The 22,887-nt window shown below is 38.6% G+C and overlaps 2 protein-coding genes across 10 annotated transcripts in view; both read right to left on the bottom strand.

Moving 5' to 3' along the window:
• Positions 1 to 243: 243 nt before the first annotated feature.
• MSS51 (MSS51 mitochondrial translational activator) lies at positions 244 to 4,310 on the bottom strand. The gene is given in 7 exon segments (XM_028168582.2): positions 244 to 1,140; positions 1,445 to 1,538; positions 1,850 to 2,285; positions 2,287 to 2,445; positions 2,940 to 3,057; positions 3,651 to 3,806; positions 4,090 to 4,310. Coding segments are annotated over 7 exon segments (1,404 nt in total). The 3' UTR covers positions 244 to 920.
• Positions 4,311 to 12,218: 7,908 nt separating this feature from the next.
• Positions 12,219 to 22,887, bottom strand: part of PPP3CB (protein phosphatase 3 catalytic subunit beta) — a 47,764-nt gene continuing 37,095 nt past the window's right edge. For 3 of the 9 annotated variants that reach the window (XM_057530562.1, XM_007166597.2, XM_057530565.1), the window contains 4 exons: positions 20,919 to 21,003; positions 20,091 to 20,188; positions 15,252 to 15,281; positions 12,219 to 13,837 (listed from right to left, as the gene is read on the bottom strand). In XM_057530562.1, the coding sequence (XP_057386545.1) occupies positions 13,659 to 13,837; positions 15,252 to 15,281; positions 20,091 to 20,188; positions 20,919 to 21,003 (392 nt within the window). In that variant the 3' untranslated portion in view covers positions 12,219 to 13,658. Of the gene's footprint in view, positions 13,838 to 15,251; positions 15,282 to 19,158; positions 20,189 to 20,918; positions 21,004 to 22,887 lie in introns of those variants that run through there. The other 6 variants (XM_057530563.1, XM_007166598.2, XM_057530564.1 and 3 more) reach the window with 4 other exon arrangements.

Below are 22,887 nucleotides of genomic sequence, written 5' to 3'. Positions count from 1 at the left end.
TGGATATAAGTGGAGAGGCTGAGGTCACAGCAAGTTGTAGAAATGAATATCTAGGGAATATCCTAATCCTGAGAGTGTGATAAGAGAAGGATGACAATAGACAGGGTGTGGTAGAATGGCAGACCCAAACAGAGAGCTGATGTTAATCACTCCTTTGGCAAGAGAGAAACCTCCAATCTTGAGATGTTCTGTGTAGACAAGTAACACTTGGCAGTGAATAGGAAATAAGATAAAACAAGTGACTTAAGAAGCCCCAAACTGAGTTTATTGTGGTATAGACCAGGTGATAACAAACTCCAGTATATTCAAGTAAAGTCTGATACACCCTGGGATACCTAAAATACAACACAAGGGCAAAAAGCTGCTCTAAAATTAGAAGTCCCCGAGAGAAAATAGGAAAATGAGACATGTATCTCAAAAAAGCCAGGAAGTAGAACAGTGTACCAATCCTCACAACCTCCCCCATGTTCCCAACCGCTTCTCTGACTTGCTCATGTTTCCACTACTTCAAGTCATTAAGACCTCTGCATTTTTTAGCCCAAATTGCTGTATAAGAAGAAAGTCTTTTTCAGAAGAATAAGGTGCCATTCTTCTCCTTGGTGCCATCCGGTTAAAGTCAAAATGTATAACTTTCTCATGAAGGAAACTCTTAGGAACTTAAGGCTCTACAAAGACTGATACAAGGGCCTTTTGCCACACACTAAATCTAGAATCCTGTCTCTAGAAGCTACATGTGGCTAACCTCTTAGACATGAGTCACATCATACAGGAGCTCCCATTCAGCTTAGAATCTACCGAGACAAGTGAATTAAGTTTACGATATAGTGGATTTGAAAGTTGGCAATAATCTGGCATCAGCAGGTAATTTCATCACAATCTCTGCCTTTTCTAGACATCCAGTCAGGATCTGGCTCAGCTATTTATACCCTGCCATTTACTTTCTCTTCCAATTGCCTCTTATCCAGCTGGCAGGAGCTTCCAAGAAACATGATATAGTAGGCACTGCAGTATACTGGCTGCTTGTTGGGGTTGGAGTAGACCTGTTCAGGTTTGAGGGACGCAAAAGGATTAGCTCCATAGGCTGTGATGTGTGTATCCAGGTCCACCAGAATCTGCAAAGAGGCTGCCAACTCCTGCTGGCTATGGGAGACAGATAAGAAAAATTGCTCTGCTGATTATGAAAGAGATAGGAGAGGAACTGCTCATCAATCCCAAAAATTACCTAAGGCTGGACTAACGCAACAGCTATCCCTCCCTCCCAAATGTCTAGACTAACTACTCAATTAACTAGCATAACACTTTGAAGGGATGAGAAAGCCAAGCATGGGAAGGAAGAAAATCCTCACCAGAAGGCAGAAGATGAGCAAGGGGGAGAGAAATAAGCTCATCTACATAGAGGTGTGAGTGAATTGGGGAGGTATCACAAATAGGAGGAGGTCAAAACCTGTAAACAGTAATCATCGTAGGGATCTCATAATCACGAAGTAGCAAGAGGGTGGGCAGCCAAGCCTCCATCAGGTCCGGGGAAGCATGGAAACCTATGGAACAAAAATGGAGATGGGAATAGAAAGGGGAAATGCTAAGGTAGACCCTAACCAACATACTTCTTTGATTGTGTCCACCCCTCACCTTGCTCACCTCCAATGCTCATTTACCACCATCACCCGCCCCAGATTCTTTAATGGAAAATTATGGACCCAGGTGTAGCACATATGGCTAATGATCAACCAAGGTCTTCATTATATTATGCTTAACCTGACCAAATGAATGGGGTTCCAAAGGTGCAAGAGCCAGGATGGAAAACTCCCAGAGGACCGACCCTGTATTCCCCCAAACAAATGACTCTTACCTGGATGGAATGCCACCACCAAATCTGGATGCGCTATCTGCCCAGACTCTACCTGCTCCTCCCAGAAGTCATGATAGAGGCCCCTATGGCCACTAAGCTGAACTGTGCCAGGTTCCAGGAGTGAAGGTGAGGCACTCTGTGAAAAGCCAGCAGCTACATCTACACCCACCATGATTACATGGAGGCCAAGGTGCCCAGGAAACATGTAGCCAAGTTCATCACAGTCCCCAGAGTGAGTGAGGAACGTCTCTGCATGAGAAACACCAACCACGTGCACTGTGCGTCCCCCGACCTTCCCAACATTTATCCCCAAGGCCTGAAGCCCAAAGCCCAGTGTCAAGGGCCGTGACAGGGCAATTGTCAGCAACTGCTTCAAAGAGCCCTGCAGGACATCTGGATCTGGCCTTGGCCATCCTACACTGGCCCACAGGGTGGTTCATGGCCGGACTACCAAGCACAGCATCCAGAGTAGCCTCTAGTTGTAAATGTCGCATAGAAAACCAGGTGTCCCAGCCCTGTACGACTTTAGTCAGCCAAGACCAAGGTCCTGAGGGAAGGACAAAATCACCTGCAGGAAAGAAGGAATAAGAAATGACCTGGGCTTCCCTGGTGGCGCAGTGGTTGAGAGTCTGCCTGCCAATGCAGTGGACACGGGTTCGAGCCCTGGTCTGGGAAGATCCCACGTGCCGCGGAGCAGCTGGGCCCGTGAGCCACAATTACTGAGCCTGCGCATCTGGAGCCTGTGCTCTGCAACAAGAGAGGCCGCGATAGTGAGAGGCCCGTGCACCGCAATGAAGAGTGGCCCGCGCTTGCCACAACTAGAGAAAGCCCTCCCACAGAAATGAAGACCCAACACAGCCATAAATAAATAAATAAATACTTTAAAAAAAAAAAAAAGAAAAAAAGAAATGACCTAATCCTTCCCTGGCTTCAATACTCCCTCCATGTTCATTCTACCAACTGGTCCCCAAGACTGCCCTGTCCCACTCAGTTCCTCATTTTTTCCTCAAAACAACATGCTTTCATATCTTTCTCCAAGTACCACCAACTATGACCGTTATGGCAAAGTTCCCCAATACTGTCACTCCACCTGTGACCATTCCATGAGATGGTCCACAGCTACAAGACGCAGCTCTTGACAAACCCTCCTGTGTGCTGGCCAGTCAGACCTCTGGCACTCTGGACTACAGTAATAGACATTTCTGCACCTGAGAGAATGAGGCCCAGAAACAGATGTTCCTGTACCTCAAAGGTGAATGGGGGACTCCTGGGGAAGGGAACTGATATTCCTGCACCTGGGAAGAAAGATCACTGGGTGAGGAAAGTAGGGAGAGGAATGACAGCTGCTGCAGCAAATTTGGGGCTACGTTTGGCAGAGGAGGCAGGAGGGAGTGGGAATGTAATTTTTCTCTTGGGTTACAGTGACACCTCTGCCTCTATCTAGAACTTTTTACATCCCTTACAGAAAAAAAAAAAAAAACACCAGGAGTTTGTGGCTGCCCTGTTATCACAGGTGTGGCTTGACCCCAACCTCCCCAGACAGATATGGTCTTACCACTTAAGTGCTCAAGAGAAGAGAAGTAGAAAGGATTATACTCTGGTCTCTGTCTAACCTCCCCATAATACCAAAATAATCAGGAGCCTTATAAGCAACGCTTTTCTAATTTCTCTGTGGCCTAGATCACACAAAATGAGGAGCGAGCCTGAAGTTATTCTGAAAATTCTCAGACCTTTCCTCCTGCAATGAGGTCTTAGAATAGGATCATTCCGATGTCTCCCCTATTAGCCCCCAACTAATCACCTCTTGCAGTGCCGGAGGACCTTGGAGTTTGAAAGGCCACTAGGGAGTACTTTACAGTGAACACAGAATCAGAATGTGTCCTCCATCTTCTGGAACATTTCTTGAAGGCATCGATATCCAAAGCCTGATACAGGAGTATCCCCATCTAGCACCAACCTGCAGAGACAGCATGAAGAAGGAGTGGCAATAGGAAAAACACCTCCAAAATTTCTCATGACCCCTACCTTGCCTCCTATATATTGGCACCTCTCCTACTCCCATCGTTTCTCTTTTAAGCAAATTATATTTCTTCTATAATAATAAAACTGGCAAAAGTCAGGATGAGAAAATCCCTCGTTGCAAATACCCCATATTCCCCAAGCTATATACTCCCTCTCCACCTTATGAATCACTTCTACCAGTGACAATGTATCACTCTTCCATAGAGCTAGTCACTCACTTGTATTCTTCATATCTTTTCATGTTCAGCTTTTGAAGGATCAGCTGGGATAGGCCAGGAACATTATTCTCCAAGGAGAAGAAGCCAAGTGTATCAATGCTAGGGCCAGGTTTTGAGAGGATCAGAGGCACAGGAGTCACAACTGTGGGTAGGGTCACAACCATGGGAGCCACTGATGAGGGGGGTTTCTTGTGCCTTCGTCATCGGGACCGTGGAGCCATGGCCTGTCCAGTGATACCTGGGGACTATACGTAGAACAGATATGGAATGGAATTTTGTAAGTTGGACACATACGATGTTTTTTCATATGTTTGACCTTTCACTTGTCATTCCAGTCTCTCAGGCCCAGGTATCAGTAAGATTTATTTCATATCTACAGATTTTGATCACCACAGGCAGTTGTGAAAAAGAGAAATAATTACATGTGAATATAATTATACATATATGTATTATACATGAAGTTCTATATATAATATAGATGCTTAGAAAAAGTCTGGCAGGACTCATATAAAATTGATAACAGTGATTAACTCTGAGGAGGGGAAAAGGCATTAGGATGGGAATTGGATCAATAAAAGGGAACTTTAGACTTGTTTGTAATGTGTGACTTTTTATACAAAGAATATATTCGTATACTATTAGTGTATTTTAAAAAATCAACTTAAAAGAGAGGAAAAGGCAACAAAAGTTTTGGTTGTCCAAAACTACCATCTAACTGGAGAAACAGTCAATCTAATCTAGTTGGGGAAGGAAAACATTCATTTTAAAACACCTATCATCACATTTGTAAGCAATAAACCAAAAAGTAGAAATCAAATGCAATACCAAATGAGCACTAGCACTACAATGCCAAGTTATGCACATTATTAGGAAAATTTTCTAAGAAGGTGAGTTCTGAAGTAGAACTAAACCCACACTCACACACTACCTAGAGAGAACTCTTGCGGTGTCCTCCTTCCCTGGCCTGTCTTCTCCCATTCCTTCCACGAGGGCTGAGTAAACAAAAGGGACTATATTGGAAAAAACAAAACATAAATATTTATTGATAAACAGATAAAATCTTTGCAAAACACTATAACAGAAACAAATATGAAAAAATATACTTAACATCTAAATGTCTTAGAGAGACGTTAGATATAAACTATAATATAAGGCAGTGTATAAATCCTACAAGAAAAGTGAAACTAAAGCACTAATGGGAGATCAGAAGAAGAGAGTCTCTCAGTTGGCGAGCTACAGAAAGACTTTATGAAGCAGCAGTTGGAATAGACCATGAAGTATGGCAATACTGTGAATACACAAAGACAGGGAAACAGGAACTCTAAGCACAAAGAAGAGTGTGACCATAACAAATGTAGATGGGAAAATTCTGGGAACTAAGGAACTAGAATGGTTTGAGTTGGATTATTAAGTCTAAAGACCTAAGTGTAAGAGATAAAACTATAAAGTCTTAGGGGCTTCCCTGGTGGCGCAGTGGTTAAGAATCCGCCTGCCAATGCAGGGGACAAAGGCTCGATCCCTGCACCGGGAAGCTCCCACATGCCGCGGAGCAACTAAGGCCGTGCGCCACAACTACTGAGCCTGCACTCTAGTGCCCGCGAGCCACAACTACTGAAGGCTGCGTGCAGCAACGAAGACCCAACACAGCCAAAAATAAATTAACTAATTAAAAAAAACATTTTTAAATGGTAACTTTCATGTTAAAAAAAAAAACAAACTATAAAGTCTTAGAAGAACACAGGGGAAAAGCTTCATGATTCTGGATTTGCCAGGTTCTTGAATATGACACCACAAGCACAAGCAATAAAAGAAAAAATAGATAAACTGGACTATATCAAAATTTTAAAACTTTTGTGCATCAAAGGACAAAGTGAAATGGCAACCCATAGAATGGGAGAAAATACTTGTAAATCATATATCTGATAAGAGATTAATATCCTGAATATGTAAAGAACACCTAAAACTCAACAACAACAAATAGCCCAATTACAAAATGGGCAAAAGACTTGAATAGACATTTCTCCAAAGAAAATATACAAATTGCCAAGAAGCACATGATACTCAACACCACTAATCAAAGGCAAATCAAAACCACGGACACCACTTTACTCCCATTAGGATGGCTATCATCAAAAAACTAGAAAATAACAAGTGTTGGTGAGGATGCAGAAAAACCGGAACCTGCCTGCACTGATGGTAGGAATGTAAAATGGTGCAGCTGCTGTGCAAAACAGTATGGCAGCTCTGCAAAAAGTTAAATATAGAATTATCATATGACCCAGCAATTTCACTCTTAGGTATACACCCAAAATAACTGAAAACAGGTATGCAAACAAATGCTTATACACAAATGTCCATAGCAGCACTATTCACAGTAGCCAAAAGGTAGAAACAAACTAAAGGTTATCAAAAGAAAATGAATAAACAAATTGGGAGATACATATACATATACATATGTGTGTGTGTGTGTGTGTATATATATATATATATATATATATACACACACATATATATGTATATATATGTATATGTATATAAATTCAGCCATAAAAAGAAATGTACTGATACATAGTACAATGTGGATGAACCTCAAAAACATTATGCTAAGTTAAAGAAGCCAGACACAAAATGAGACATTATATGATTCCATTTATATGAAATATCAAGAATAGGTAAATTCAGAGACAGAAAGCAGATCCATGGTTGCCAAGGGCTGGGTGGAAGGGGGAATGAGGAGTAACTGATTAATGGTTATGGGCTTTTTGCGGGGGTTGATGAAAATGTTTTAGAACTAGATAGAGGTAGTGGTTGCACAACAATGTGAATGTACTCAATGTCATTTAATTGCTCACTTTAAAAGGATTAATTTTATGTTATGTAAATTTCACCTCAATTAAAAAAAAAAAAAGAAAGGTATCTATAGAGGTTTTGAAGCTAAAAAATTGTTTTATTCCCCAGATAAACTGCCTCCAGGGACAGGGAAATGAAGAGGATAACGCTGACAGTGGTTGTTTTTACTGTGAATGAGGTAACAAAGTTCAAATCAAGAATTGTGTTTTGTTACAAAAATGGTCTGACATTTAATCCTTCTGGACTAGATCTGTTAGGAAAAAACTCCAGAATGATCATTCAGCTGAGATGTAGGTGGCAGAACAATCAAACAAATACCCTCCCCAAATCATCCAGCTAATATCCATTATCTTACAACATGGCTCTTGCAAACCACGGTCCTCAGGTTAACGGAGGAACTAATTTGATTTTCCTTTGTACTTCCTTTCTCCTCGTCCTTTCATTCCACCCCTATTCTCCCCCCTCATCCCACAGATGAATGGCCAGTTTCAGAGTCCACAAAACAGAGATAACTAAGTTCATCTGCATATCATATCTTCTACTTCTACGTTCCCACCAATAAAGAAGAAATTAGACCTAAAGATAGTACATTATTTTAGGATTTAAGGGTTATTTCTCTTTACTAAAGGGTAGATGGAATTGCCTTCAAACCTTAGGACACCATTTCCGAAAACTGACCTGGCTCTTCCCTCCACTTTTTTTTTTTTCATTTATTTATTTTTGGCTGCATTTGGTCTTTGTTGCTGCGCGCAGGCTTTCTCTAGTGCAGGGAGTGGGGGCTACTCTTCGTTGCGGTGCGCGGGCTCCTCATTGCGGTGGCTTCTCTTGTTGCGGAGCACGGGCTCTAGGCACGCAGGCGTCAGTAGTTGTGGCTTGTGGGCACTACAGTGCAGGCTCAGTAGTTGTGACACACGGTCTTAGTTGCTCCGTGGCATGTGGGATCTTCCGGAACCAGGGCTCAAACCTGTGTCTCCTGCATTGGCAGGCGGGTTCTTAACCATTGTGCCACCAGGGAAGCCCTTTCCTCCACTTTTAATCACCATTCTCATCACATTCCCAGAGCCACTGCAATTCTAGAATAAGTACTTATATGCTCTATCTACCCAGCCCCCTCTGGCAAGACACCACCTTTTTAAACCTTGAAAGAATGGACTCTTCTTTACAGGTATGGAGGAAAAGTATCTTTGAGATAAATCAAGAGTCTTAAATTCCAGAAGTAATAATAAATATCTTCCTGATATTCAACCAAAGGCCTTTATTCTGCAATGGAAGCCAATTAAGACCAGAAAGGTACTTATCCACCTTTCCAAAGAGAGGTCTTCCTCCAATGGAAGATTAAGTCCACTGGAAGACTGGCTGAACTGGCTGGAAGTCAAGGGATCACACAGCTTGGGGAGGCATGAAGTTGCTGAAATCCTTGATGTCATATTTTCCTCTGTGTCTAGAGTGGGTTCCTGATACAAATGGATAATTTTCTGGCAGGAAGGTAAGAAGGTGGGAATGAGGAGCCAGGTCTTTGCATTTGCATCTGTATATATCATCAGGCTCATGTCTGAGTTTGTGTACCCAGGCCCCCTGGTTCTAACTTTCCTGCAATGAGGCCTAGTATCCTCCAAGTTCGGGGGTGGGGAGTTGACCTGAGAGAAACAAAGGCAGTGACTTGGGGTCTAATTTATTCCCAGTATATAAGAGCGAGAACACCAACACCAAGGACTGGAGAGGAGACATGAACTGGATGGCCTACAAAAACTCTTATCCTTCATCTCTAAATTCTCTAAAATATTAGCTAGCTTATTCCCACACCTAGGTCTCCCATATTCACCCCTCCTTACCACCAACAGCCTCAAATTTCACCTAAATCACAGTCATCTTCTCACCATCTCCAGACCAGTGAGGCCCATCTAATTTTCTCAAATTCACCAGCAAACAAAAAATGTCTTTAGGGAGTAGGGTAGAGAAGGGTGAGTGAAGCTCGTCACTGGGGATCCTCAAAAGGGGTTAGGAAAGAGAAAGAGAAAAGGAGAAACACATTAGACACATTGCTATTAGGACAACATTCAGCTGCTTTATCAGTGATTAACACTCCCTGGAGTGATAAATACTTTACTTAACTATAAACTAAGCAAGCAGAGGAGTTGATGGAAAAGTAACTTACCCTGCTAAGCCCTCAGCTTCCTTCCTTCTTTCTTCCAAGTGAAGTAAATGCTTGATCTCCTCAGATCTACGTTGTGGCTGATTTGCAGCTGTCCCTTCATATCACTTTCCTTTGCAAACTGCTGAAATGCTGGGTCTCTGTGATTAGGTATGTCCTGCCAACCAGACAGACAACACTGAATTCTCCCTAACGAGGCAAATAAGGACCTGGCCCCCTGCCCTTGGACTTCTCTCTTTCTGACCTTCCTTCTCTGCCAAGAAGGCTCAGAACTCTGTCAACACTCCCAAACTCACCATAGGCCAGGCAGGCTGAGGAAAGATGAAGCTTACTGCTTCCTGGACCTCTCTCACTAAGGCAGCATTTCTGCTCCCAGTCCACAACGTCAGGAAAAAGCCCTTGGGATTAGTTCAGAAGTATTTGATTGGAAAAGGTAAACAATAGCCCAGAGGAACAGGAATCCCTAGAGTTCTAGATGTCAATCTAGACACAGGATGAGTTCTCCCAAGCCCAAAGTCCTTTTTAGCATAACAAACACTGCTCAAACACAACTCAACAGTGACCAATGTAGGTTTAAGTACAAATATGATACCCAGAAAAGGAGAATACAAATGGCCATTTAATGGTACAGAAGGAAATCAATTGTAGGGGAAACGTCCAGAATTAATTTGTAAAATTCAATTTCCCTGAAAGGAGAGCAAGGCACTTTCTGAGTGAATGTCATCAGGGGCATTCCACCTGTTTATTTTAAAAGAGGAATAAAAATTTCTGGAATATTAAAGTAAGCAAGACCAAAAACACACACTATTTCTAGGAAGAGAAAATAGAAAAGAATCAACTCAAACATCTCATTCCTTCCTGTAATGGATGCTGATCCAGGGAATTTAATTCCACATTTCTAGCTCCTTTTCACTTAGAGCTATCAAGCTCCAAACCTATCAGAAGTTGTTAGTGCAGTGGTCCTATATGACTCTATGACCTGACGCTGCTTACATGTGGCCCCAGCTATGTCACTTACCTGCCTCTGTGAACATCAGCAAATTGGGGAACAGAACCACTTGCAGTAAGGTCCTGGACCGTGGCAAATAAATCTATGTATGAACAGATGCAGAGAATGGATTCCAAAGGAACCCCAAACTGTAGAAAGCACAAACTACAAGCAGGGAAGGTGGAAGAAAAGTGTTAAGGATGCAAAAAAAATTACATAACATTATGTAAAATAGCTGTGGACGAAGGAAAATCAGTTGCAATAGGCAAAAATCCTGAATAAAATAGGGGTAATTCATTTTAAGCAAAGGTTTCAGGCCAATTTCAAATTTAACTGGCAGAAAATTGAAAGGTTTTGAGGTTTGTTAATGGCTGAACTGCAAAAGGTAAAAGAAGTCAGATTGTCTTTTCTAACTCAGAAGTGTCATCTTTGAATATAAAGGGAGATGATATATAGAAAAAAATTGATATTGAATAGTAGTTTACATTTCACCATCATTACTACTATTCTGGTAGACATTTAAATTTACAATTTAGAAAGATCTGAACTTTTCACAATTTGCATTCATCATGAGTTACATTAAAAAAAACCTTTAAAAGTACTTCTATGGTTCCTTGTGAAACTAGTTAGAAGACAGACTAGAAAGAGCTTCCTATTCAACAAGTAGGAAGGGGGCTTCCCTGGTGGCGCAGTGGTTAAGAATCCTCCTGCCAATGCAGGGGACGCGGGTTCAAGCCCTGGTCTGGGAAGATCCCACGTGCTGCGGAGCAACTAAGCCCGTGGGCCACAGCTACCAAGCCTGCGCTCTAGAGCCCACGAGCCTAGAGCCCACGAGCCTAGAGCCCACGCTCCGCAACGAGAAGCCACCACAATGAGAAGCCCCCGCTCTCTGCAACTAGAGAAAGCCCACGCACAGCAACAAAGACCCAACGCAGCCAAAAAATACATAAAATAGATTTAAAAAAAAACAAGTAGGAAGGGGTCTCTGAGGCACTGGGTGATATTCTACCACTCTTCATGTATACCACTTTTTCTGAGTTCCATTCCTTCCTCTTATTTTCTTCTTAATTTTTACCATTGACCCTAATTCTTCTGATTTGCTAATGATGCTTTATGTTTACCCATGATTCCCATAAACACTATATAACCCTAGTAATGGGCCTAAGGAACTAAAGAAGTTCCTGCTACCTGATATATTAGTTAAGCTCTTAATTTAGAGATGCATAGTTTTCATAGACCAATAACATCAAGAGAATATTTAGTATACAGTACATAATAACTGTAAAGGCAGCTCATGGACTGGGATGCAAGTTAATATTACAGCAAGCAGAAGCTGTAATGATCAACAATTTGAGTTCTGTTCGCTACCACGAATTAGGCATGTATATATACTTCAATTTAAATTAATGCGTTTTTTTAAAGTCTTTATTGAATTTGTTACAGTATTGCTTCTGTTTTATGTTTTGGTTATTTTTTGGGCCGCAAGACATGTGGGATCTTAACTCCCTGACCAGGGATCGAATCCACACCCTATGCATTGGAAGGCGAAGTCTTAACCACTGGACCACCAGTGAAGTCCCTAAGTTAATGCTTTATAATGTGTATCATTATAATTATTGTTGAAAAAATGTAATTAAAGTTGCTATACAATTATATCATTATAAAATGTTGAACAATATGCAAATTTCGCTCAATTTGCAAAATTCTATACTTATTTTGATTGTGACAAAGAAGAAAGGAGTATAATGGCAGGAAAATGCAGTATTATTCTTTTCTTATTGTTAAAACACTTAATAAATTCCAAATACTACTGTAACAAAATTCTAGACAATAACGTTTTCTTTCAATTAAAAGTTAAGTGAAACACTGATTTTAAATAATAGATTTAGGCCTATTATAATAGGCACCCAGAGTGCTCAGTTACTAATGCTCATGTAAAACAAGTATAAGCAAGGTAAAAAAAAAAAAAAAAAAAAAAAAATGAGCAAAATTTATGAAGACAAGAATTTAATTCATCAAATTACCATGAACTACCCATGAGATAATTTTCTCTGAATATCCCAATTCTACTAACAGGATTTTCTGATTTGCATGAGGTCAAATCAGACTACATCTTCCAAATAAAACCCAACACAGAGATAGGAGCAGCGGCCCATGCATGGAATTTATTGTGTGCTACTGTTTATAAAATACTCAAATAGTCCTGCACATGCATAATATTTCCAACTTAGAAAGGAGACCATACAGGGTGCACTTTCTGGCAAACAAACAATAGATGGTTCCGCTGCCTGGAGCTCTGAGTTGTATTCCAGGGCATGAGGGAAGCAGGCCACCAAAGTAAAGGGAAATACCAAACTACTGTGGCAATCAATACAGGTCAGTAATTGTGAAAAATTAGCACATGGTTCCATTTAGTCTAACCAAGCAGTTCTGTAACTATCAAAAGAAAATGTTCAACATGCAGTCTTGACTTTTATGCTTCCACTAACATCTGAATGACTGAACAGAACCGTTGCTTCTATGCTGCACTGCTTAATCAAAAACACTTCCAGAACATTTAAAAATTTCCTTTGCATCAAAACATAAAATGATAGAAAGCCAGCAGTAAATCACCCTGGTGGCTATTTAAGCAACTTGAGTACTCACAATAAACTAAAATTTCTCATAACATCTAGGTAACCTATACATGTCGTACCTGTACATCATAGGTCTATATATTAAATATTTGCAAAATGAAAACATGCATACACAAAATACGTCAAGTTTTACAGACATGATTTGAATTAAAATTTACTTTGACAATGTACAAACTTCTTTTAAAGTACCTTAAATGAGTAATTCTGTAATTCTTCATAATTCTGAAATTTAGAGATTTTCTTCTTAAATCTCTGGGGTGTAAATCTCAAAAGATCTGGGCAAGAAAGATTCTAAATTAGTTTTTGGATTTGTGGACAAGTAAGAGAGTCAGCCTAGAAATAGGTTATGCATTCATAATTGAAAAATACCAAGACTATATTACAGAATTAGCCACATTTAGGAACTATAGACCTGAGGTCAGCATTTTGTATAAATGCCAACTGGGTTTCTCAGCATTTTGCCCATAATTCAAAACACAGCTTAGTAACCTCGGAAATGTATTTTAAGACCATGCTAATTCATCCTTTAAAGACATTTCATGGGGGAAAAAAAAAGTCCACATTATCTCTTAGGATTGTATTTGAAGTTATGGTTGAAAAACAAAATCTTATTCTACTGAGGGGAAAAAGAAATCTCATTTGTAAACTTAAATGTGTGAACCACAAGCATAAATGGAGGTGTAGTTGCCCTCCACTGGAAATTGCCCCAAGCCCCTTGCTCACTGCTCTCCACCTTGGCAGCGATGACCCAATCTTATCAGGTAGCACAACATGTCCCAGGGCCCTCAAGCCTCCATCCAGGAAGGGGGCTGGGGTCTCAAAAGCACAATGGTTTCTCCAGAGGGACTGTGACATTTACAGTCAGCTTGACCGACCCCTCCAGCTCCTCGGGTGATCTGTCCATTTGGGGCCCGAGATGTGAGAGTCCCTGGGAAGCCGTGGGTCACTGGGCACCATGGTTGCCAGTCCCGTGGTTCTCAGTGGCATGTGCGGTGTTCAGAGAATTGAAACCATCTTGCTGTACAGCATCTTTCCGGGGTGGCATTCTCTCATTGATCCTATCCAAACCCTTTGCCTCTTCAAAACTGCAGATTCTATGTGGTGGAGAGAATCCTCGTATTGCTTAACAAAATGCAAATTTGATAAGTCAGTAATTGAAAAACATTTCTGAGATTTCAAAAACATAATTAATGATTTTTAAGAAGAAAGAAATTAGTTGTACATAGCAACATTTAAATCTTACTTTAACTGAAGCCTATCCCCATTCTAGATTTCCCCTTAAAATGTGAAATGTTTAAACCTAAATATAAACATGACAGCTTCATAGACGACAAGTGTTACATAGTCTTAAAAAAAAACACACACAAAAATAATCCTCCCCTGCCCCAAGACCTCCAGGCAATGGTCTCAGGGTCTCAACCTAACTTCTACTACATCAATTATCTCCTACCTCAGGCCCTAAGATCACCAGTGACTATCACAGTAAGGCAGCAACAAGAGTAGGGGCAAGTGAGGAGGCTAAACAAGGTTAATCCTCAACATACAAATCTGTACCAAGAGCGTGGGAGAAGAAAAGAAAGTTAAAATTTAGCAGATCAGAACTACCTTGGAGGTCAAGGTATTATCACCCCATTACCACCAATATGAAATGAAAAAGGTAGGAAATGCCTCCAGGAGTTAGATCTTAGATCTGTGTTTGGCAGATTGTAAAACGTATTTATAGTTCCATATTTTAGGAGATGTTTTCCTTAATTCACTGGCCATTCACTGCCTGTTTTTTGGAAACCCAAATCAAAATAAACGGCAATCCTCCTCCAATTGTTATGGTTTCTCATTCACTTCATCTGGAGTGATGCATCCTCTATTATTAAAATGTACATAGAAAAAATTTCCATACTATTGGTTATAATCTGGTTGCTTTAATATGCAATCCCTGGGACTCAGAGTCTGTGCATGTGAACCAAGTAAGTGGTTGGGGCAGCAAAGCTTTCAGCAACGTGGAATACCAAGCCAATACATGATATACGCGGATGTAATATTATCAGCAAACACTAGCCCAGACTGCAGCACAAAATCATAGTGACAGCCCTGCACTCTCAGGTGAATTACTGAAAATGAGTATGTCATTTTTATATCATGAGTATACCAAACCTATATCTAGAGAGGATTTCACTTAAGAATAAAAAAATCTGAGTAGCACAGAATCATGCAAAATATGGAACAGATCTTTATTTGCAACTGTAAATGCTATAATATTATACCATAACATGCTGTACTCTAAAGAATTCTGGAACATTAAATGCTGGTCACATTACTATACTAGAAAAGGGAAAAAAACAAATTGTCACTATGGAACTCAGTCCTTGTGATTTAAAAAGAAGAAGAAGAAAAAGATATGACTGTTAAACTTGATGAGTCAGTGAGTCTGATTCATCTTGGACTGTGCAAGCTAGAAGTAAGACACACCCACAGGACATTCTCTGATGCCCACCCACACACCACAGATCTCTGCCCAGTGCAAGGACTCTGATCGTACCTTTTTCAGCCTCAATAGCCTCAACTGTGGCTGTACAGAAGTGAGCAGAGGCATGCAAAATGAATGAGAGAGATGAGAAGGGTCATATCGTACAGCAGAAAAGGCAATGATCACTTAAAATATAACAGTACCCCATACTACATTATCATTTACAATTTAACATATATAGTACCCGTATTAGAGAGCCCCATCCAATCCCCCAATTCCTGACACAGCACAGTTTACACACAGCACTAAGACACCATCGCTCAGAGCACAGAACACATAGACCTATTGTAAACAGACACCTCAGCATCCATGCAAATGCACACTAGTATTAATTACCCATCTTGAATTCAGTATTTTGATGACCTTAGAATTTTCCAACATGTTTATTGTGTCACATCCATCACAATCACAAGGAAATTCTCTATAGAGTGAAATTATGATGGTAGAATTGTAGCAAAGCAAACAGAAGGAGATTCTTTTCTTTCATGTCTAACTGAAATAATACTTATCACCAGTTGGTTCCCTAAGATATAAACTAGAAGGGGTCAGCAATGCTTTTCCTGTCACTTCTAATTCATAGGGCAAAGCATAAGCTGCAAAAGTTGGTATGGCTACAATGAAATTTATGGTCAGTAAACTTAGTGAATTACTCTAATTAGAACAGTTCCATAGTCCTTGTCCTCTGTGGGTAATCTAAAAGGACTCCTCTTGTCTACTAGGAACTTCCTTTCTATTATAATTGGTGTTCCAAATATCTAAAGATATCTAAAGATATCAACATATAACATATATAAAAATCCATTTATGTTCAGTGTATCACGAACTCAAATCTACCTCAGGTACTAACAGCCTCAAGTGAAGATAAAAAGGCTACTGAGCATGTTTTCAAGCCCATCTACCAACTAGAGAGGAATCAAGAGATAGAACTGAGGTCTTACAGGCAATAAATCCTATTCATTTCATGATATGGACATACATATAGGTCATATAAATGAGAAATACATTCTTGGTATAGCTTGTCTCTGGCCCATTTAGAGAATTTCAACATATTTAGTCATACACTTTTTTGTAGTCAAAGATTCTTTTGGTTCATTTCTGGGTTCAAACTGTATAAAGCACTCACACTGAGGACCAGGACCAAAGATTGCAGAGAACATTATTGCCTGATAATACTGCCAAGTCTCAATTCTTCACTTTACCCAAAGTGCACAAACTCATAATATTTATAATGATAATGTTCCATCCCTCCTACTTTGCTTCAACGATAAGGCCAATTAGAATAATTATTCCTAAAATGAACTTCTAGCAGTACACATGATTTAGAAATAATAAAATTTATCCAAAGCAGTTATTAATGTGAAAGGACACTGATGAGTCTAAGGAATTAAAGAAGGCTAAATTAGATGTTTGTAATCTTAATCAGATAGTAAAGTGGGGACCGCCAAAAAAGGAGTATAAACACTGAATAAAGGAAGAATTAATTTTTCTCAACTGTTAAATCATATTACAAATTAAAGCAGATATACTTATTGTATACCCACTGTACAAATCACCATTTAAAAAATCTAGCCCTGTACACTTGGAAAATACTCTTGGAATTTGTCCAGACAGAAAACTGGGATAAATGACCCACCTCTACTGGATCAGCCCTGGAATTCCTATTCTTCAAAAGATGGACTATTTTCTTTATAATTTAGAAATTAAATAGGGAAAAATAAAATGCCTACCAGAATCTACGTTTTAAAGAGCTTGTGGTAACAGAAGTGATTTTATATGAGATATTTCATAATTTGTATAATATATAGTAATAAATTAAAAATAAAAAACTGATTATCACTGTAAGAATTAGTATCTATTTGAGTATGTCAATAGTTTAAAAGTCTATTAAAATTTTTTTCAAATTATGAAAATGACAATACACTTTTGGGGGCTTTTAATTTTATATGCATTTTCTAGGTCAATTTATATTCTCTGCTCTTTCCCAAGGCCTCTAAATGCTCCTAAATCCTTTTCAGGACACAAAATGTACATCACACTCAAAACTGCATACCATGTTAACCTTGAATGCTTAGAATTCAAAGAAGATCATTTGAAGCTTACATATTAAGCCGGAAAGAAAGATATCTGATAATTGCAAAATTCTATCTGAAAAGCACTATTTTTCCTCAATTTTTTTCAGTTTTATGGGGCATCTTGACATGGCCTTACTAAGGTTGAGTGTAATGCTGTTTCAAACTGTGTTCCTCCATACTACACAGGATAAGTGATCAAGAGGAATTGACCTTACTATAATATAGATGGCCACATATTTTCTCATATAGGTCCTCGTGAAGGTAGCATTATAACGGCTAGCTTCCAATCAAACTTCCAAGAAGAAAATGCACATAAAATATGATTATCAAATCCTACTCCAACAGAGTTATGCAGTTTGTAAAAACACTTGAGAAATATCATACATTAACTGTAAAGTTATTGATGAGACAATTTCTATTTTCTGACAATAGGATGGAGGTCTTAGAATTTTAAAACTTTCTTTTTGCAATATTTAGCTCTCAGGTATTCACGTCAGGGGTCATGTCTACTAAAATTTTAAATGTTACATAAATTTTTAAAAATCACATGGGTGGTCATACTTCTGTATGAGTTTTATTTGTTTCAAAATGGGTTTGTCTTATGCTAGAGAAATCACTTCAACCAAATGTAAACCACACGATCAAGATCCATTGCTGGCAGAGCTAGGGAGCTATCTAGTTTCCCAAATTGGACCCCTTAAGCTCAGCACCATCCAGTAACTCACTCTACGCCAGGAATAGACAGTCCCTTCAGTAAAGCTGTCTTTCAATCCTTCCCTGCAGTTGGGGGTGATTTCAAAGTTGGAAGACTGAGCTTCAGGCTGCATGCAAATTAAGAATAAATAGATGTGCTGAGCTCTCAACAAAGCATGTAATTAGCAGGTGCTAATTGCGAAATCTGAAAGAAAGGTTTGCTGTGGATACAACATAAAAGTAATAATATATCCAAGGATAACTGAGAGATGACCATAGTTTAGATTTATTTAAGTATGAGACCCTTTCGGTTTTCTTTTCCTTTTCTGAACAAACAGGAGGAAGGATATGGCATTTTTCAAGTTATTAAAATTCATCCTTTTCTATTAACATTCTTGCTAGTTTTATTGAATGTTTAAGGTCTTCTTAATTTGTTTTAATGAAATTCTTTTTAGCTCATTTTCCTAATGTTTACAAGATAATAAGAAAAATGAAGGGCAAGAAATATAAAGAGAATCAAAGCAGATTTTTTTAAATCCAAAAAAGAAACCTCATTCAAAATGAAAATTTGAAGCTATAATTTCAAAACATACTTATATATCTCACATATACCAGTAGTGGTAGCAGACAACACAATAACATATAAATAGAACATGTATAGGCTACAAGTAGAAATTATTTGTCTACAGAAAAATTCTTTTTATTTATTTAAGCATTTATTATGAGACCGAGTGAAATGAAATTGTGAAAAGTCAATCTAATTTAAATTTATTCAAAATTTAAAATTAAAATTTCCTATTTTTTTGCCTTAAAAATTTGACTAATTACAACACCAAACATGACTAAGAAAACATCAGATCTGTTGCTTCCTGTTTTAATACAACAATGACCCTTGGAGGGCTGTCAGAAGTGACTACAATAAAACATAAATTAAGGCTTTACATATCACATTTTCTGCTTTCCAACCACAAGGGAAAGAAATCTAGACTTTCAGTTATTGGGTATAGTCTATAACATTCACATCACTTTCTTCTATTTAATCTGTAATGGGCTTTCAAAAAGTTAACCCAGTATTTACACAAATATTTACTCCAAAAAAACTTAAGTTTTTTTTTAAAATATAAAATATTCAATGAGCCAGATTACAGGAATGCTTTACGTATAATTCTTTTTATTTTCATGCAAAATAAAGGCACACTTAATAACACCCTTTCAATTTTGACTTACAGGATTTAAATTCCACCCCTTATAACAATGACTTAATATCTAACGTTACATTCATGTTCAGAATGCACAAAGTACAGCAACAAATGCAGCAAACCTCAAAACAAGGTGCTACAAAGTTGCTTCTACATCAAGACAGACAAGTGTCTGATAGAGTAATTTAACTTAACATACTTTTACAGACATACAGCTAACCTACAGAAAGACAGACAGATTTAGGAAAGCAGCTACATCTGCAGAGGAAGGAAACAGCGTGTTACAGACAGTCAATTATACATAGAACATTTGACAAACACCACAGAAAACAAACTTTGGCATCATTTACCAGGGTACAAAACCTTGCACAAATGTTTTGGCAAGTGAAGTGCATAAGTAATGTTCTGGGGCTCAAGCAGATTGTTAATTCTAAAATTAACATCTGAAAATATAAGCACAGTCTAATACAATTACATAAATTAGAAAGATAAAAAAATAAGAAACTTGGAATTACATTTCCATTTAAGTAATATGGATATCCTTGATTCACATTCTGAAACTGAGGCTTTAAAAAGAAAAGGGTGCATTAGACAAACGAATAAATATTTCAGACATTATGATATGAGTTATTCCCATATCATTTCATGAAAAGCTGAGAGACTGATCATTATTTTCAATTGAAAGGAATACCCATTCTATCATTTTCTGCCCTGGTCAGGTTATTAATCAGACACTACCTATCATATAGTATTCTGCTTGTATCAGCTGCTGAGACAAGAACTAAAAAGCAGAAAGAATTCCCTGCATGCATTATGTGCATTGTTAGCAAAAGAATGAGGTGTGCCCCAGTCCATCTGAGGCACAGCAAGTTGCATAACATCATTACCACTTTGCAGGGTCTGCCGTCCTCCAGCTAACACTCCACTAGGCAACATCCCTGTGGGAGTCAGGCCCTTGAGTGTCAGCACACTTTCACTCTCCTCCCTATAGCAGAGAGATATAACAAAGATCAGAGACTTCCAACAAGTACTTAGGTTAAAAGAGGAGATGGGGCCCAGATGAGGCCATGTATGTAACTTATGACATTCATTGCTATTACCATATTTTCCTCAATTCCAAGATATACATTTTTCCACGTTCTAAATGTTTCAGATATGAGGGTATGCCATACAACTGAGACATACATTGTTCCTCCTGAAAAGCTTTATTAAATATGTGGTGAGATTCATCACCAATGGGTATCATAAAATTGATAAAATATGGTATTTCATGTCTGATATAAGCAGTTTTGCAAACAAATTTTTAAGGACTAACCCATTCACGTGCACCTTTAAACCTGGTCTTCCTGAATTAACCCCAGGAAGACAATTTATGACTCCAGCAAAAAGGACTTCCTTTATAGATGAGCAAGTTCATCAGGAACACTCTAAAAAGTGCCCCCTCCTCCTTATTATGCTCTAATTTTAAAGTGTAGATCTAATACTTTCATCACAGAAGGACAAGAGATACCAAAGGTGAACAATAATAATCACAAGGGTCAAAAATACTAGTTTCAAAGGGACCTGTGTTCCCCTCTTCAACATGTAAGTATACAACTTCTTTATAGAAAGAATGCTACTATATTGCTTTTAGATATCAAACAGGACACCGCTTACAATAAAGTATAATAAAAGTGATTTCTGTAAAACAAATCATTGGGAAAATATATCATTACCTGAGAACAGAGAAGACCCTTGCCATCTTGCCAATTGCTCGAATTTTGTTTCTTATGATTTCTTTCCGGGCTGCAGCTGAACCTACTTTCAATGGAATAAATAGAAAGAAAGACTCAAGTTTAGGGCATCCATACTTGTACCATTCTATTAGCCTGCTTCACTCTCATCTGAACCAATACCAAGCCCCTCGCCACCAGCTCACATGGAAGAAACTAGATGAACTCATGCCAAAAAGCTTCTCTTTCAATGTTTAGCTCAGCACTGGTCTAATACTGGGCTCTGACACAGATACAACTGAAAAGTAATCAGCCAACTTTATCACTCTCACACTACTGACTAACCAGTAAAACAGCAATGGGAAAGAAACTAGAGTCCAACCTGTATCACAAACCAGAGGACAAAAAAATGGTAACAATTCTACAGTCTTTGTTTAATTCTCATGAGAGCCTATGGCATGCAGACTAACAGACTAGAACTGGTCATAACCTTTAGACTTCTGTTTGATTATCATAAAAGCCTTTGACATGCAGGCTGGAAATATCACATCATACTATGACAAAAGAAGCTTCCTTGCTAAAAGCTGGTCTGAAAACAGTGATATGAAGCAACTACTGGGCAGGTGACCCAGAACGAGGGACCACAGCAGCATTTCAACAATGTACATCTCAACCTCATGGACTAGGTGTCCTCTAAGGTCATGCAAATATATACAAGCTTTTACATCCCTAGGTGAGTATGACACAAGGAGAGTGAGCAATGAGAAAAGACTCCCCAAAAAACATGGCTAAAGAATCACTAATGCTTCATCTCCAAAGGGTTAGCTGCGCTGCCTATCACTGATACAGAAGAGAATATATCAAAATAACTGAATCTTTGCCTGAATAAAGACTCAAAGGTTGTTATCTTCCTTCCCTTGGCCTCCAGAAAGAACAACAATCTCAGTCCTGTTATCTCATATACAGCAACTAGAATCACTCTGGACCCAAGAGTGTGGTTCCTTAGAACTGTGCTTCAACATGATGAAAACAAACATATGGAAGCACCGTGGTTGAGGAGAAGGTTAAGGAAAGGCTAAAGACACTAGACCAAAAGGGGCCTTAGGTACACAGAGGTCTGAACAACCAAAAGTCTTTTGGGCTAGAGCATCTTATTTAAAATTCAAGCAGTCCACAAATACATATAATTAAAAACTAAGATGATGACTGGACCTTACTGCAAGGAAACAGAAAAAGAAATCCAATTTCAAAGATGAAAACAAGACATATTTTAGAGAAAATAGGCTCTACAACCATGTTTATGATGCTCTAAGTGTAATATTATGAGTGCTGAAGCATAGCTTTTACAAATCCAAAACTGTGTAGGTCCATGGTACTACACAGGTATTTTTAAGATGCCAAAAAAATTACTTAAAGTCTCAAAATCATAGAACATTGGAATTTGAAGACATTAGAGATACTGCAAAGTTCAATTTCCTCATTTTATAGACAAAGAAACTAACTTTACTAAGTGTCTTGTCCAAGGACATAGGGTAAGTCTGATTCTCTTCAAATAAATTAATATATTTTGTTTTAAAATTGACAGAATTTTTGAAATAGCCAGACTGGGGGAGAGGAGTACGGAGATGGGGGAGGATGGCTGTAATGAGATACATTCACATTTTCAGCCTTAATTTATATATCTATAAAACTGAATGATATGTAAACTATACTGATTTCAAATTAAAAATTCACTGGAATATAAAAACACTTTACAAATCAGGATTTTAAATCAGTCTACAAACACATCATGCATAATATTAAAGTAAATGTCCACAGTAAAATTACTTTGGGGAATCAGACAGACAATCAAACACCCCTAGTCATGCAGGGAAAAGTACAAAACATTACAAATAAGCAAAAGAATGAAATTTTAAAACAAGAGGAATGAAAAAGAGGGAAAAATATTTCCATGCACAGAAAGACAGATATC

The sequence above is a fragment of the Balaenoptera acutorostrata genome, chromosome 16, assembly GCF_949987535.1.
Source record: "Balaenoptera acutorostrata chromosome 16, mBalAcu1.1, whole genome shotgun sequence".
Lineage (NCBI taxonomy): Eukaryota > Metazoa > Chordata > Mammalia > Artiodactyla > Balaenopteridae > Balaenoptera > Balaenoptera acutorostrata.
Note: the sequence above shows the minus strand (reverse complement) of the source record. Positions and strands in the feature narration are given on the sequence as shown.